The sequence below is a fragment of the Uranotaenia lowii genome, chromosome 2, assembly GCF_029784155.1.
Source record: "Uranotaenia lowii strain MFRU-FL chromosome 2, ASM2978415v1, whole genome shotgun sequence".
NCBI classification, from domain to species: domain Eukaryota; kingdom Metazoa; phylum Arthropoda; class Insecta; order Diptera; family Culicidae; genus Uranotaenia; species Uranotaenia lowii.
In genome coordinates this window covers 293,731,748-293,750,581 of record NC_073692.1, presented here as the reverse complement: position 1 = coordinate 293,750,581, position 18,834 = coordinate 293,731,748, and the positions used below count along the sequence as shown (strand labels likewise).

The 18,834-nt window shown below is 34.9% G+C and overlaps 1 protein-coding gene across 2 annotated transcripts in view; it reads right to left on the bottom strand.

Annotated features, from left to right (window-relative positions):
- Window positions 1-18,834, bottom strand: part of LOC129745489 (ankyrin repeat and BTB/POZ domain-containing protein 2) — a 394,509-nt gene that overhangs the window by 10,884 nt on the left and 364,791 nt on the right. The window contains exon 2 of one of the 2 annotated variants that reach the window (XM_055738597.1): window positions 37-1,661. The exons of the other annotated variant lie outside the window; for it this stretch is intronic. Coding sequence (XP_055594572.1) covers window positions 37-1,262 — 1,226 coding nt within the window. The 5' untranslated portion in view covers window positions 1,263-1,661. The remainder of the gene's footprint in view (window positions 1-36; window positions 1,662-18,834) is intronic. 2 annotated transcript variants of the gene reach the window in all.

The following is an 18,834-nucleotide window of genomic DNA, read 5'->3' as shown; positions in this document are numbered from 1 at the left end:
CACTTCCCAAACCTGGTTCCCCTTGCTTCATATTACCGTGCCCTCCAGTTCTGCACGAAGCTCCAGTCGAACGGATCACCGATGTCGTCCTCGTCGTAGCGCTGCACTGTTCCGTCGTCCGCGGTCCGGAAAACTGCCTGCACGATATCGGTGGCCACCTTGAAACTTTCCTCGATCTTGATGTTGATCACCCCGTTGACCACACTTTCAACGAACGAGGGCAGCGAGTCGGCGTCGTCTTGCTGGTCGTCCGTTGTGGAGACCGTTTTGTCGATCCGTCGTATCTCGACGACCTGGGTGTGGTTGGGACGAGTCGAGGATTCCGGTTCGGTTGATTTGTTTGGCTGTGTTGGGGGTGGTGGGGCCGATTTCTTCTGGGATATGACTACGGTCGCGGAGTTCCCCGAGCTGTTGGGGTCTTTGGAGAATTGGTTCAAGTCCGGAGATTTATTCTTTTCCTGGAGCACAGACTTCAGCTGCTGCATGAACTCTTTACCGGGCTTGGCGGGTTCGCTTTTATCGGTTTCTTTGCTACGCTTTGGTTTGATGATCATTGAGTTTTGTCTACGGAATGCGATTTCGGCAGTTTCTTCGCAGAGTCGTTGCGCATGATAGACGTTGAGTTCACTGGACTTTGGTGGCGGAGGTGTTGGCGGGGCTGGTTTGATCTTGTCACCTCGTTTGTTGGCGATCGTGTCCCCAAAATAGATGATCACTTTGTGATCTTTTTGTTTTTCTATTTTGTTTTTGATGTTTTGGGTTGATCCTGAGGTTGGAGGAGGCGAAGGGGGCAAATAGCTAAAGTAGTCGTCTTCTTCCGTGAGGTTGTTGGTACTTTTGATAATCTTTGGATCCCCTCCCGTGTACCGATTACGATTTACTTTGGAAAAGCAGGATATCTCGTTGTAGCTTTGAGCTTTCTTCATGCGGTTGTTTTGCTTAATTGCCACTGAACTTTGCTCCTGGAAATCGCAGTTAATTTCCGTCGTAGAAGATCCCGCCGATGGTGCCGGAGCTTCAGCACCATGGCGGCCTTCCTTGTTGTATTCCGTCGATGTACGACGCCGCAAGATAAAGTTATCATTACGAGTTAGTTTGCTATTCTTGGAGTACTTGGAGCCCAGCTGAGACTGTTTGCCATTGGCACACATTTGAGAATCTCCTCCGGTTCCATCGTTGGATTGATTTTTAGACTTCACCTTCAGCTTGTACCCGCGAAGTTCCCGACAAAGGCTGCAGGTGCAATCTTCGGTACAAGTCATTATGGGATATTATTTTACAGCGCAACGTGTTCCGAAACCATCACATTTCAGCAACGCTTTGTTGGACATGCATTTTCGCTTATTTTTCCGGCTGTTTTGGTGGGCAGAGACCGATGATCTATATGTATGTGCTAAGCCCTGGTTCAACCGGACAAAACGGGAGAAGAAGTACGACGAAGGTATGTAACAAACCGCCTGGAAACGGTTGATCGAGCGAGCTGCAAATGAACATCAAACGACGACGCGTGGCTAAATTGCGAACCCTATTAGCTAAATTATTTCGGACAGCAGCCGCATTACGCGCGCGGTTCTTTTGCGCGATTGCGCTTTCCTTCAAGACAGCCCCACTAAAGGGTAGGTTGGTATGGCATATGAATGTGCTAGATGGAGTATGGAGAGCTAAGAAGAAAAAAAGGAAAGAAAATGAAAAAGGCGCATATTAATTTAAACACAGACTGCATGCATAAGTATAAATCCCGCCGGCGGCGGCAAAGTGCGGTGCCTTGATTTAGGTTCCCAGCCAGGAGTTGTGTGATTATTGTTCCAGACTGTTTTCTGAGGAGGGCGGGGTGTCAGCATTAGCAGAAATGTCGGCAGTTCGCTCGCTTGCTGGTATGATATGTGACACGTACGGCATGTTAGGGGGGTTATGAAATTTGGCTTTGGATTAGGCTTACCTACAACTATGTATGGTGGCGATCAGGAAGTTTGCCCGCAGGCTATTTTACTAATAAATATGACATATGAAGTTTGTTGGGACCGTTAGTTAGGACTTGATTCCAGTAGAACTTGCACTGAAATGAGCGTCTCATTTGTACGTAGGTACTGAAAACTTGTGCCCTTTTTTATGTGAAACTTTTTTCCATCTTATATCATACAAATTTGAATTTTTAAAAGCTTAAACGGGCAAAGTTTAATTTCACATTTTCATTACAAAAGCGGAATTTCGAAACATAAAGTTTACACACTTTCTGAAATTTGAATCGCCAAGCTTTGGTAGCTTGTATGAAATAAAGTAGAGAGACTTCAACGATAGTTGATAAGTGTAGTGACGAACTTTTTTTAACCCTTTAAATATTACATGACTTTTTCATTGGTGTAGCAATAGACTGAGTCGATTTGGGGGCATTTAAGAATTTCTCAAACTCTGGAGTCTAAGAAGTGTCGTTTTGGTTCAAAACTCATGGGTGATTGTTCGCTGAATTTTTGAGTAACGTTTACATACATAATTTTTGTTTCTTCTGTGGAACCGAGTCTGTTGATGTTTTTGTGCGAATGTATTATTTTTTAAAGGAAATCTTCGGCAAAATAGCGACAAAAAGCGTAACTTCTTATCTTATTAGGCAAAATTTTTATAACCTGTTGATTAGGAGAATGTCTTTTGGCATTGAAAACAATCAACTCAACTGACATTACTGCTGGTGCCTAGCGAAATATTGAATATCTTTTTTTCAAGCAATATAATATTCAAATGTCAAACCTAAACGTGAAAACTTACTCATGTGAAGGTTTCTTAAAAATTCTGCAAAATTATAGATAAGCTTTGAACCAAAACGAACCTTTTTAGATCCAGGGTTATAGAAATTCATAAACGACCCCAAATCGACTCAGGTTAGTGTAGCAGTCATCGTTTTAATTCGGAAAAATAATACTGAACAGGTTAAAGCAGCAATTTTCGTATCATAAGAAATAACGCAGCAATCATGAAATCGTATCAGAAATGATAACTTAAGTAGATTACAATGGTGTTGCGAATCGCAATTCCAACTGCATAGTGAAAAGATCGTACAAAATGTCATCTGAAGTTAGTTCAAATCGAATATTATAGAAAGTCCGCCATGTTTGCAAATTTTAAAATGAATTTTCTCCCGCACGGGCTTCAAGTGAGAAAATCATCGTCATATTCTTTCGTCAAACAGCAGTGCATCCAGATGATTAAAAATCAGACGGGAATGAAGTAACATTGACCAATGAGAGAAATGGAAAATATTATCACTGGCAACGATTTGAAGACTATGAGAGCAAAAAAAGTAATAAGAAAAATGTAAAGAGTTGGGTATCTTTATATCGATTATCTTTGTAAACACTTTTCAGTTATAATTTCTTTGGCTGTAGTATGTTATTTTAATTGCTTTGTATGAAACTTTATAAAATTCACTCATAACTTGTCCGAATTGAGTGGCCATTTACCTTGAATTTCTTTTGAGCTCTTCCGAATTGAAACAAGAGGGATCATTCCTCCGAATAAATCATCTAGTTATGTCCAAATCTGTGAGTTAATTTTTTTAGTTGTGTATTTTTGCATTGATGTTATATAAGCCCCTTTTCCCCCTTCTTTAATGCAATGAATCATATCGTAAAAATTTGTTTGTCTACTTAATTAGAAAAACAATTTGATTTGTGTCATCTATCACATTGATAACACAAGACAAAAAAAAATAACTTTTTTCATTTGCAAATTTCTTGAAAACCGCTTAAATATTGCTTCACGTGTGTCGTATTTAACATTGATTTTTATAGGACCTCCTTTTTTTAGTGGAAGGGTTCTTTCAATGCGATGAATTCGTTAGGTCAAAGTATATTGTGTTTCAAATTTGATAATATAACATTTGATAACACAGAAGATTAGCATTTTTTAAAAATTTTGGGTTCAGAACTCGATTTTTTTTCAGATTTTGTCTGCCACCCTTAGCTTTGGCGATAGTGATGTGATCAGCTGGGATTTTAATCAATAATTCATAACTGGTGAACTAAAAAAGCTATACTAAAAAATCAAAAAAAAAAAGATCTTATAATCCTCTACTCAAGTAAGAAATTGGATTTTTTCCTAAATTAGGCCTTCACAGTCAAACAGATAAATATGAGTGCATAAAGGCAGATTTCGAGAAAACACATTTCAAAGTTTTCTCTCTGAGCGATTCCATATATTTTTCAGAAAGTTGCAGTTCCCACTCGATGAAAAAAGCATGCAAATAAAAAAAATACAGTAGAAATATGAAAAATCATTTAGCGTTCAAGACACGAAGGCTGCGAAAGTGTTAAAGTTTTTAAAATAAAAAAAAAATTGCGTTTGTAAGTCGAAATTGATTATTTTAGCCTTTATACCACTTTGGCTCAAAATGCTTAAAATAATCTAATTTCGGAGGTGCATTGCTTTAGAAAAGTTTAATTCTATATGTTTCGAGAAAATTCTACAGGGTCCGGCATTGGAACTAACAAATAATTTGATCAAAACAAAAACTTTTTCAACATCAAAACAGATCATATTTTCAAAATCCATTGGCGCCTTTCGATTTTTTTGTCCTTGGGCTTAACCAACTCGTTGCAGAAGCTCAAGGCACATGTTCTAAAAAGACCGCAGGTGGTTTTTGTGGTATTTTATCCCAGGACTCAACTAGATGGCGTTTCAGAACTTCCAACCCGTCATGTTATGTGGAGTACACTTCGGGCTTTTTTATACGCTAGACAGCCAAGTCCATAGGGTTCAGGTCCGGCGAACTCCCCGACCACTCCGTACTCGAAATTAACCCTCGAAAAAAAAATTCGCACACAAAAATTGGGACCTATTTCCTTGGTAAGCCAATGTGAAGTTCTGCTGAAAAACCACCAATCAAAAACAAAATTGGGACGTTTTCACAGTTCGAGGGCATGCCGTAGAACTATTTTCGATAGGTAAAATCTACACCTCTTCAGGGTGTTCGGTTGATCTTAACCAGGAAAGTACGGGCGATTCCGACCCAGACCTTTAAAAAGACAGATTTTTGTCGTCTTGTGGTCTTTAATGCATTTGCATAGGTTCGTGATCTTTCTGGCAACCAAAATCTGTAGTTCTGTTTTTTCACGAACTGCTGAACGGCGATAAATTCATCGGCAAAAAACACGATATTCTCTAAACGTTCATGCGCGGACCGCGTAAGCTGCGCCTTCACCCTTTCTACCCGCTCTTGCTTCTGTTCAAACGAGAGGTCTTGAAATCTTAGGATCTTGTAAGGCTGGGTCTAAAGATCATCTTCCAAGATCCGACGGCGGTTTAACTCGGTTTTGTATACTTCGTAATAATCACTCCTAAAGTTTTGTAGCAGTTCAATTGCCGAACCCTGTATAAAAATAGTCATAACTTTATTCAGCATCACTGTAGGACTTTTTTAGATTAAGATATTGAAAATTTTAATATACTCAACTATTAATATGAATATTGAAAAAATGCTTTGATTTAAGCTTTTGAAAGTTACTTACATTCCTTTAGGTTTAAAATATCTCAAAAATTTGTTCCAGAATTCTGATATTTTATTGATCGGGGAGTACAGAAATAATAAATCGTAACCTTTTTCTCGAATGTCGAAAAAACTTAAGACTTTTAGTTTTAACTGTAACATCTTAAAATCATTTCACATTTTTTTTCCAAAAAAGTTTAAAAAATATAACAGGATTTTCACCTATTCACAAAAAATATTTACTCTCAAAAATTGGAGCTGATAAAACAATTATTCTCTGTTTGAAATCAGCGCCTCCAAATCAATCAGAATCGCCTATGAAATTCTTGGCCCCTTCGAAAAAAGCAAATTTGTTGAATTTGTGTAATTGTTCTGGTTTGCTGGGATTTATGTTGATTTTGTATCGATTTTCACTATTAGTTTCACATTTGCATTGACTAATTTTAACTTCGAAAAAACAGTAAATGATATTTTTTCTTATGTTTGTTTTCCTTAATTCTGTAGAATACTAGAATTTTGGTGAAATTTCTAGGAGGTTTTCAAACTTAATTTAAGGTATTGTTTTAAGAATTAGAATGGTTTTGCAGTCTTTAACAAAGTTGTTAAATGAATTAAAATCTTTGTTATCAAATACTCAAAGACTTTCTTTAGTGGTGTCTAAGAAATTGTAATTTTATCTTATAAATTTTATAAATATTACAGAATTTATTTTTTTCAAAGCATTGTATCTCTTGCAATATTTTAATGCCCGATTTAATGGAAAATAATAACTTGATTTAAAACCTTGTTTCGTTTTTCACGTAGGTATGTTATTTCGACAGTTATCATTTGATTCAATCCATTTTAAAACTTCTGAACGTCATATCACCATAATTTAAAGTGACAGTCAAAATCTGATGATTGAAGATGATTTGAGTTTAGGACGCCAAAATCTTCCAAAATCACTTATTGAAATTAGGTTGAAATATCGAATGTTCATGTGTGTTATATTGTTTATGTTAAAACTGGCTTCTGACCAAAATTGATGAATGTCATGAAAATTTAGTTAGCTTTTTTTTTGTATTTTACAGTTATTGTGTTTGCTAGTCCGTTTCCCCCATTTTAGAATGGGGTCAAGTTGTCAAGTTGTCCAATAGTATTGCATCTGTTTGAATACTAAATTTGATGACAATCACTTGAAAATTACTCCCCGCTTCAAAAATGGAAAGAGCTTTTTAGTACAATAAATTATGAAAATACCTTATTAATTTTCCGAATTGTATCATATTGTACATAGATTTTGTAGGGAACCTTAAAACTTTAAATTAGAATGGTAATTCATTGTGATCAATTAGGCTGGAACAAATATCAATTTCTTCTTTTGTCACCCCCCCCCCCCCTTCGAAATTTCCAAAAACCCGAAGGGGGGGAAAATAAAGTTTGAAGTATGTTATGCTTATTTCGAGAAAAAAATCAATTATCCGAAAGATTACAAGACTAAAATACAAATTTTGGAAGATGGAAGTTTTTTCACCTTTTGTCATCTTGATTTTATTGATTTATTCGATTAAAAAAATATATGATTTATAGGATATGTGCAATGATATAGAATGCAATTTTGTTGCATACAAGCTTTCGTGCGATTTGTTCCATTTTATTTGTTTTTCGCATTATTTTTTATTGTCCCCCCCCTTGCGATGTTCCAACTCCGAGTGACAAAAGAAGGATTTGAAATTTGTTCCGGCCTTATCTTAGCATGTTGAAGCTTGCATTTGTACCAAACTTCATGAGTATTACATGAAAATTGTATAAGTTTTGTTGGGAGCAGGCTTCCGTTAAAAAAAACCGATTCTGTATTTTGTCAGCATTTTAATAAATTTTTTTGTGACAAAAAAATCTAGCAAACCAATTTTTATGAAAATAACAAGAAGATTGTTCGAGTTGAATTATATTTCAAGTTAATTTTTTTAATGGAAACACGCTTCCCAAAAAGGAATGGGCTTTAAATTATCAAGAAAATCAGCCATTGCCCAAACACCTTTGGGTAAACAATTTTTTGTCATTCTAACCACTGGTTTTACCGTGATGATGGTATACAAAGAAAATGTTGTTCGATTTTGCCATCTTTCGATTTAGGACCGGTTCGAATAAAAACAAAATGTGCCAAAGTCGACCGGTTTAAATAAAAACATTGTTTAACACATTGAGGACCGCGAAGAAATTTAAACCGGAGAATACCGAAATTTGGCAGTTTATGTATAAGAAACCATGGAGCCAAATTATAAATTAAGTATATTTAAGAGTGTTGTATTGAATTTCGTCAAATAATGTTTCGTTCCGTTCGCATTCGCATTCGCAGGAGCAGTCGCCTAAAACTTCGGTTGGCGCTACGCAACAACTCTCCGTTTTATGAAATTATAGCCGATCGGACTTGCAACATCTTCTCTTCCGAGATTGTGGTACATTTCCTGACTTATAATTCCAATAGAAGCTAGGTCCCCCATTTCGTTGCCTCAGATTATAAAATCTCTTAAAATGGAAAACCAGCCCCCACAGAATGCTGAACCCTGCGGACTGTGTAAGGAAGGGGGAAGGAATGTTAGTCAACGTTTACTTTACAGATAGATGCAGAGATCTCTACGACCCATCCATAAACGTGAGGAGGTTTTGGAGCATTGTTAGTTTATTTGGGAAGGGTGGACCCTGGGAGATGCTAGGCCAGCATTGCGGGTTATGAATTTGTCCTACACCTCCTATGCTCCTAATGTCTCCTACTGAGACTCCTATCACTGACTGAGGCATTTCGATATACATTTTTTAAATATAGTTTAGAAAGAATAATTTATAACATTTTTTGAAAAATAAACTTAATTTGAGGGAAGAGGTAGTTATGAACCAATTAAACTGAAAATTAAATTCATTTAACTATTTATTCATTTTATTATATCAATTGAAATCAGATCTTTTTCCTATTTGTTGTTACTGGTATATGTATGTATAATTTTAGAAACATTTATATTCAGGTAAAAACTTTAAAGTGATCCAAATATTTAAAATACTTTTCTACTGTTGGTTTATAAAGCATACCAATAAATAGTTTTAATTTAATACCAACTCCAATATAATGTAATTAAATTCAAAAAGCTAAACAAACTAAAATGATTTCCTGATAATCTGGCAAATAATTTCAATTACTCTGTAGATCTTATATGTTTAAAATAAAGGGATAGCTTATCCTGAAAATTTAGTCAATCATAATGTAGTTTTTATCATAAATTTATTGAATTGGTTTTCCTTTTGTAAATCTAACTGGGCCTCATTTTTTTAGACATAAACGTCACTAGGAATGCAGAACTAATATAAAATAAGAAGGAACGGTTAGTAAGATCAATGCGAAACAATTTATCATTTTTGAAAATATAAAAAAAATGGGATTGAACTGCCTGATCATTTTTAGATAAATATTAAATGCGCGAACCTAAATTCATCAATAATCCAAACTTGAAGTATGAGTCATACAAAATATATGTTTGGTCAAATAATCAAGTCGTGTTTATATCATAAGCCTTTTTAAGATAGGCATTTAGTTCAAATTTAGGTGTCTCTGACATTTACTAAGGTACTCGGATCGGTCTGGTTGACCACCGACCAGAAATAAAAAACCCGATTTAATACACTTGACAGTGGATTGTAGCCTTTCTTACAGCCTGTAAATTATATTTGGGTATATATGGCACAAAATGAATAATGATTAATGAATTTCATACGCAGTAAATCCAAAAACAATGTAGGAAGTAAAGATTCAAAGTTTTTAATAGGATAAAAGTATTTTTAATATTATCATAATTTTCATATCAATAACATTATTTGCAACTAATTGGAGATTTTTGAATGACTAGATTCTGGAATATCTTGTATGATTCCGTTTCTATGACATTATAATCTAATTCAATTTACTCCTCTTGGAGTTACAGCATATGGTAACTTCAAAATGGAAGGGGTATAAAAATTAAGAATACAATTTCAAAAAAGATGCCTGACCATGTATTTTTTTTTTTTTTTTTGTAAATTATTTATTTGAAACGGCTCATACCTTTAGGCTTTAAGGAGCCAAACTCGTTTTGTTTGATTACAATTGTGTACTTAGATCTAGTTCACTTTTTTTTTTTTTTTGAAGAAAAAGAAAGATAGAAAGGGAAATATGAAAATAAAGAGAATTATAGTCGAAGATCGATAGCTTTTAGGAAAAGGTATATCTCGAACATATAGTCCAAGTCCATCATACCTAATACATCCCTCACTGGAACGTCGGGTGGTTTTCCTCGGGCCCGACGGGAATCTATAAAGTTCGCTCTGGCGAATAGGTGGTCCTCACACGACCAAACAATATGCTCGATGTCATGGTAACCTAGACCACATCCGCATAAATTGCTGCCAGCAATATTTAAACGATAGAGTACCGCATTCATGGAATAATGATTGGACATGAGACGGGAAAATATACGAATAAAATCCCGAGTCAGGTTCAATCTATTAAACCAGGGTTTAAGGCTTACCTTTGGGATAATCGAGTGGAACCACCGACCCAACTCATCCTCGTCCCATCTACGCTGCCAGTTGACAAGAGAGTTTCTTCGAGCCAAGAAGTAAAATTCGTTGAATACGATTTCACGCTGGTAAATGTTGCCTTCCATCGCACCCACTTTTGCAAGGGAATCTGCCCTCTCATTGCCTGCTATTGAGCAATGTGAGGGGACCCAGATAAAGGTGATAGAAAAGCAACGTCTTGATAAAGTGGTCAATATATCTCGTATCATTTCGAGGAAGTACGGCGTGAATTTTCCTGGTTTTATAGAGCGGATTGCTTCAACAGAGCTGAGACTATCAGTTATAATATAGTAGTGTTCAATAGGTCGTGTGGCGATACTATTCAAAGCCCAGTGAATAGCTGCTAACTCTGCAACATATACAGAGCATGGTGACTGGAGACTGTGAGATGCGCTGGATATTTCGTTGAACACTCCAAATCCTGTTGTTTCCTCTATAAGTGATCCATCGGTAAAGTACATTTTATCAGCATCGACGTGTCTATATTTAGCTTCGAAAATTCTTGGAATCAGAAGAGGACGATGCGGATCCGGGATTCCACGAATTTCCTGCTGCATAGACAAATCAAACTGGACAGAAGAATGATCGTAGTCTGGGCTACAAACACGAGTTGGAGAATACGAAGAAGGGTTTACCTGCATTGACATGAGGATATGGTATATAGACATAAATCTGGTTTGAACATTTTGCTCAAGTAACCTTTCGAAATTTACAATCACCAATGGGTTCATGACCTCACACCTGATGAGGAACCGAAGTGATAGTAAATTGAATCGATCTTTCAAAGGGAGTATTCCTGCCAAAACTTCAAGACTCATGTTGTGTGTTGAGGGCATACAGCCCAAAGCGATACGGAGACAACGGTATTGGATACGCTCTAGTTTGATGAGGTGAGTTTTGGCAGCTGACTGGAAACAGAAGCTACCATATTCCATAACGGATAGAATAGTTGTTCGATACAATTTGATAAGATCTTCTGGATGGGCTCCCCACCAGGTGCCAGTAATTGATCGGAGAAAATTGATTCTTTGTTGGCATTTTCCTTTCAGATACTCAATGTGGGCTCTCCAGGTACACTTGGAATCAAACCAAACCCCAAGATACTTGAAACTCCTCGATTGAGTGATCGTTCTGCCTAGAAGTTGAAGCTTAGGTTGAGCAGGTCTACGTTTCTTAGAGAAAACAACCATTTCCGTTTTCTGAGGGGAAAACTCAATCCCAAGCCCCAAAGCCCAGGAAGACAATCTGTCTAAAGTATCTTGTAAAGGCCTGTGCAGATGAGACTCAGTAGATCCTGTGACAGACACTACTCCGTCATCTGCAAGTTGTCTTAGAGTGCAGCCTTCAGAGAGGCAGCTGTCGATGTCACTCACATAAAAGTTGTACAAAAGTGGACTCAAACATGAACCCTGTGGGAGGCCCATGTAAGATGTTCTTCTAACTGCAAAATCTCCGTGAGCAAAGTTCAAATGTTTCTCACAAAGTAAGCTGTATAAGATGTTGTTCAATAGAGGAGGCAGACCCCGGGAGTGCAACTTGTCTGACAAAACCTCTATTGAGACTGCATCAAAAGCTCCCTTTATGTCTAGAAACACTGAAGCCATTTGCTCACGTTTTGCGTACGCCATTTGTATCTCTGAAGACAGCAAAGCAAGGCAATCGTTTGTCCCTTTGCCCCTTCGAAACCCAAATTGAGTATCTGAAAGGAGACCATTTGTTTCTACCCATTTGTCCAAACGAAACAATATCATTTTCTCCATCAATTTGCGTATACAAGACAACATCGCTATTGGACGGTAAGAGTTGGGATCAGACGCTGGTTTTCCGGGCTTTTGGATAGCAATGACTCTCACTTGTCTCCAATCTTGGGGAACAATGTTATGCTCCAAGAATTGGTTAAATAAATTTAACAAGCGAAATTTTGCAGCATCCGGAAGGTTTTTCAACAAGTTAAATTTGATTTCATCAATTGACCATGTATTTTAAATAATTCATCCTCTCAAGTAAAGGAAACAAATGCTTAGATAAAATTATTGGATAAAATTTCAATAGCTAGAGAAAAATACGATACCGAAACGTAAAAAATCAGCAGAATTAATTTTGAATATTAAAAATATTGAAAATTTTGGGATCCCAATATTTTTAATTTTGTCAATTTTGCCATTTTTGTCTGTTTTGACACTTTTTTCACTTTTGTCAATTTTGTCAAATTTTTCAATTTTGTCAATTTTATAATTTTTTTTTTCTATTTTGTCAATAATGCCAATTTTATCAATTTTCATGATTTTGTCAACATTGTTAGTTCAGTCAATTTTGTCAGTTTTCTCGATTTTGTCAACTTTGTGAATTTTGATGATTTTGTCATCCTTGTCAATTTTGTCATTTTTGTCAATTTAGTGAATTTTCTCAATTTTGTCATTGTCAAATTGGCCAATTTTTTAAATTTTGTCAATTTTCATCGATTTTGTGAAGTTGGTCAATCTTGTCAATTTATATGAATTTGGTCAATTGGGTCAATTTTTTTATTTTGCCAGTTTAATCAATCTTGTCAATTTTGTCAACTTTGTCAATTTTTTCAATCTTGTCAGTTTTATCAATCTTGTCAATTTTGTCAGTTTTGTCAATTTTGTCAATTTAGTGAGTTTTGTCGATTTTGTCATCGTCATATTGGTAAATTTTTTGTGAACTTTGTCAGTTTTGTCATTTTAATCAAATCATTGAATTATGTCAAGTTTGTCAACTTCTTCAACTTGGTCAAATTGTTCTATTTTTTCCATGCTTCAAACTCTACTATGGAGGGCTTGGTGGCGCTACTGTTTGGTTGTTAATTTCAATTGGTCTCAGCAAGTGAAAGTTCGAATTGACTTCCAAGCCGTCATCGTTTTCCTAGACACCAACCCCAACAAAAACAACGCAACAATTGCACAGGTTTTTCGATGCGAACGAAAAGTTTTCATCGCGCAACGTTAGATCTGGAGAGAGGAAGAGAAAAAGGAACAAAAAAAACTAGCCCGAGAGCTTAAAGCTCGAGAGGATTCAGTAGCATTTGTCCTATTGGATTCAATTTGCTTCTACGGGCGAAATTCTCTCCTGTCGTTCGTGCTTAGAAAAAGCTTCCTGAGCACGAACGGTACGTGAGAGGATGAGATGGTGTGCATATATCGTTCGCGTTCCCGTGTCGTTTTCCCCTTCTCAGAGCAAGCTGTGATTGAGAATCTAACGTTGGACTTACCATCACTATAGAAATATGCGATGTGAGGGTGTAGTCCTTAGGCTTGATTCATTCAATTTTGGGGTTATACCTCACGGTGCAATCCCTTTTCAAGAACTTTAATTTTGGGTTTAGAGCCCAAAATTAATTTTAGAATCTTGTTGTGAACATAGGTTGTATGGATTCACCTGTTGATAAGCGAACCATATCGACTAACAAACAAAAATGAGTTGGACGTGGATCTTATAAATTTGTGTGTTTGTTTGTCTGTTGGTTAGTATGCATATGATACAAATCCACACTTTTTGCGTCTAACCGATCAGCCAGAAATTTGGTATAGAGATGTATTTGGACCAGGGTAAGATTTTAGTTATTGTTCTGAGCCCCTCCCACCTAAGAAAAGGGACCCTCCTATACAACTTTCGGTTTTTATTGACACGAATCAAAAGTCGTGCAGCCATTTCGTCATCCGATTTTTTTTCTTAGGCGGGGTTATTTTCAACATCGCCATGAGTCGGGCATTAGAAACGACCATCCAGAGTTCACGTGTACTGAAAGCAAATCAAAGCTTGCTAAGCATTAAATATTAGAATGGGAAAATTTTGGCGGGTGTTTTTATTCCTTCTTCTGTTCAAATCACGTGGTACTGGTACGAAATATTCGGATGCAATAATGAGCCTACATTTTGGATTGAAAAATACAACTAGCCTGTTAGTAATATTTTGACTAGAATTGTAGAACTTTTCAAAGTGCTCCGTACCGCCCTGGGGGCGGCTTTGAGAATCTCTAATCATGTATAGTGAACAGTGAATTTACTTTTTCAGCTGAAGAACTATTTGGACTGAATTCTGAAAACTAATCAACCGATTTTCATAATCCCAGATTCCCAGATTATCAATTTTGTCAATTTTGTCAAATAAGTTAATTTTGTCATTGTCAATTTTGCTAACTTTCATGATTTTGTCAATTTTGAATTTTTTTTTTCGATTTTGTCAATTTGATTGATTTTGTCAATTAAGTCTATTTTGTCAATTTTGCCAGTTTTATCAATTTTCTCAGTTTTGTCAATTTTGTAAATTTTTTGAATTATGTCAATTTTATAAATTTTCATGATTTTGGCAATTTTGTCAATTATGTTAATTTGTCCATTTTTTCAACTTTGTCAGTTTTTTCAATTCTGTCCATTTTGTCAATCTAGTCAAATTTGTCAGTTTTATCAATTTTGTCAATTAATTGTATTTGTCGATTTTGTCATTGTCAATGTCAATTGTCGATTATGTCAATTTTTTCAAATTTGTCAATTTGGTCAATTTTGGCAATTTAGCCAGTTTTATCAATTTTGTCAATTTTGTTAGTTTTAACAATTTTGTTAGTTTAGTGAATTTTGTCGATTTTGTCTTAGTCAATTTTGTCAGTACTATCAATTTTGTCAATTTTGTTAATTTTGTTAATCATGTCAATTTAAAAAAAAAATTTATTTTGTCAATTTTGGCAATTCTGTCAATTTTGTCAATTTTGAGAATTTTTTCGTTTTTTTTTTCAATTTTGCCAATTTGTGCAATTTTGTCGATTTTGTCAATTTTGTAAATATTGTCAGTTTTATCAAATTCGTCAATTTAGTGGATCATGTCCATCTTGTCCATTTTGTCAATTTCGTGAACTTTGTCGATTTTGTCATTGTCAATTTTGCTCATTTTTTCGATTTCATCAATTTTGTCAATTATTTTGGATTATGTCAATTTCGTCGATTTGGTCGCTTTGTCGATTTTGTAAATTTTGACAATTTTGTCAATATTTTAAGTTTTGTCAATTTCGTCAATCTTATCATTTTGGTCAATTAATTGATTTTTTTCGATTTTGTGATTGTCAAAATTTGGCAATTTTGCTAGTTTTCTCGATTTTGTCAATTTTGTAAATTTTTTTCCGATTTTGTCAATTTGATCAATTTTGTGAATTTTATGAAATTTTGTCGATTTTGTTTTAGTCAATTTTGTCAGTACTATCAATCTTGTCAATTTAGTCAATTTTTTCAAGTTTGTCAGTCTTGTCAATTTAGTCATTTTTTGAAATTTGTTAATTTGGTTTATTTGGGCAATTTTTTCAGTTTTGTCAATTTCGTTAAATTTGTCAACTTTTTAAATTGTGTCATTTATGTCAATTTTGTAAATTTTGTGAATTTTGTCGACTTTGTCATTTTGGAAAATTTTGTCAGTTTTATCAAATTTGTAAATTTAGTGAATTTTGTCATTGTCAAATTTGTGAATTTTCTCGATTTTATTAATTTTGTCAAGTTTGTCAATTTTGCCAGTTTTATCAATCTTGCCAATTCTGTCAATTTAGTGAATTTTGTCAATTTTAGCTTAGCTTAGCTTAGCTTGTTTGACTACTCATATCCACCTTAAATCATTGAACTCGAAATGCTATTTAATTGTTTCAGGGGGCTATTTAATTAAGTACTTCAAAGAAAAAGATGATTTTTTGATATTTTTAATCAATTCATGCGCATTTCGAATTCCATGATCGCTGGCGTGGCTAAGCAGAACAAGTTCCACGTCGCCAATGGTTGCTACTCCGTGATTAATCGAGGCCATCAATTTTGCACAAAGTCCAAAAGAATGGTGCTTGGGATTAGCAGTTCATTCTCAATATACAAAACTCATGCTCTCCGTTTTTGAAATGATTAATAACGGCGCCGGCCACGTCCTAGTAGTCAATGGGGAAAAGGAAGGAATGTTAGTTTGATACTCTTTAGGTTCAACTAGCAACTTCATGCTCCTGCATACTCCAAAATTAATTTTGAAATAGTCAGAACCAGAAATAAGTAAGTATCACCAACTATGGAAACCGTCTGTACGTCTGCGAGTCTATATTCGAGTATCAAAGGAAGGGGTTGTGTTAGTTAGAAAAAGGTAAAGATCAGGATCCATTTTGGTCAATGGTGCGATCGTATTTTCCTACACCTTCTATGCTCCTAGACATTTCATAAGGAAACTCCTACTTCTACGAGGCATTCGATAAACGTTAAATAAATATATATATTGAGTTAAGTATTGAAAGAAAATTATTACCATCGACATTTCATCCCTATCAAACTAGCTTTTTTTTCCCTAACAGTGATCCCTGTTTAACCAAAGAATTATCAAAAGGCTTTTATGTTTGATTTAAAAAAACAATATTTTGAATTGAATGTATTTTTCATAATATGTCGACAAAAACATCTCGAACTATTTTTCGTGATTAATACCATTTTGAAAATTCTTCAATTCTTTCTTCTCTATGCCTCTTTTTGAGCTTCATTGCATGTACAAAATAATGTTCAAATTTTTACTACTTTTGAAAAGATCTGAAGCAGATCTTGAGATGGAAATAAAACAGCAATTTATAGTTAAAAATAACTATTAATTCGACATATGAAAAGAAAAAAAAAAGGAATCTAAAAGATCCAATTAAAAAAAATCTAATTTATATAAAAAAAATGCAGATGATAATATCAACAAGTTTCAGCAATCTCCTGTAAAATGAAATCGGCAAAAGCTGAAAAACTATGATAAAAATTTACATTTATCAGAAACTTTATTCAATTCCATGAGCATTATTAGCTTATATTGTAAGAAATGCCATAATTTAGTTTTGGTCCTGGTGGCCGTTCATTAATCACTTAACCCTCCAAAGCCGTTCGGGTCAATATGACCCGAAGCGCATATTTCAAACATCTTTATCATCATTCCAATATACTGATGAACTGGTAATTTTGACAGACCAAGTATGTTCTATGAAAATAATGATCAAATCAACGCTAAAAAATTAAAATTTGAGTTTTGAAAATCGGTTCATTGGGAAATGAAATACAGCTAAGCAAAGCCAAAATTGGATGTCGTTTTTTTAAAGTAAGATTTTTTTCTACCGTAAGATTAGTCATAGCGGTCAACACTTTCATTGAACCCCAACATATCTATACATTGTCGGATAGATGGATTCTTGACGAATTCAAACATTAATAAAACAGTTAAATACAGAAAAGCTGTCAAAAGTTATGAGTATTTTAAAAATAAAATTGATTTTTCGGACTTTTTACTTTCTGGACCAGTTTCTGATAATCTGGTAATACTTATCAACTTTATTTTGAAATGTTGAGTAATTAGAATAAATTACCTAGACAATGAATATAATATCATCAAAATCGGTTAACATTTGCAGCCAGGAGAACGAAATCAAACTACAGTTCAAATTTCCCCGAAACGGATTTTTAGCGAACGGCTTTGGAAGGTTAAGCACGATTTTGGAAATTTCTTAAAGGTAAAACAAAGTTGATTGTTGATTGAAAGGCGAATGATCAAATTAAGCTAAAAGTACCATCAAAAAAAGGTTACGTTCTTGACCTAAAAATCATAAAATTCTGTGAAAAAAATCCTGCCATGCTACTAAAATTTGTGCAAATTTTTAAAACGCCAATTAATTTGTCAACATAACTAAAAACTACGACGTAAGAGATTGTAAGCAAATGTGAAAACCCCCTTCCCCTCATTTGCTTACCCAATTAGTGAACGGCCCTTGTTGGGATAAACGTGTATTTTGCTAAATTAGTTTACCTGGGAAGCAACGATGAAAAACAATCTTACGTTAACAATATGTAATAGTTAGAAGAATATTAATGGTATTGCTTTTTACGCACAATTGGAATTCCTATCAAGCCGGCTTTGAACATTATAGGTACTTATTTCTATTGTCCACCAGATGTCGTTGAAAAAAAAAATTACTCACCAGATGTCAGTGTAGACGGTACATATTTCAGTTGATGTAACGCGTTGTAATGATATCGTCTAAAGTGGGGAGCTTTTTATCGCAGACACCTGCGAAAAGCTGCATTTGCGCCATCTGATGTTGTTTTTAATTTCGAGTTTATCTCGAAACACCAAAACAAAATGTCGAATTGCGAGTCATCATCGCTCCAAAGCAGGCATATGTTCAAAATTAAAAACACACAATACCTGCAATTTGCTGAACTATTCTCCTGGACTCCATAACCTCCGGATTCACCAACAATTCACACGCAATTCCAACCATATTAACTAATAAGACCACAATTTAAACACACGTAATTAAGATTTAAAAATGATCACTGTGGAAATGAACAATCTTGAACCAGGGTTCCCAACTCTCCTCAATTTAGTGAATTTTGTCAATTTTGTCGATTTTTTCAATTTGGGGAGTTTCGTAAATCTGCCAACTTTTTCGATTTTGTAGATTTTTGTCGGTTTTATCAAGCTTGTCAATTTAGTGAATTTTGTCGATTATAGCATCGTCAATATTGTCAATTTTCCCAATTCTATCAATTTTGGCATTTTTTTTATTTTTTTTTCAATTTTGAAATTTTTGAAAAATCATTGAATTATGTCAAGTTTGTCAACTTCTTCAATTTGGTCAAATTGTTCTATTTGGTCTATTTTTTTTCATTTTGTTAATTTTGTCATTTTTGTATTTGGTTAACCTGGCCAAAATGGTTAATTCGGAGTTTTTTTTTTGTTGTTTCTTCAACTGTGTCAATTATTAGCTTAGCTTG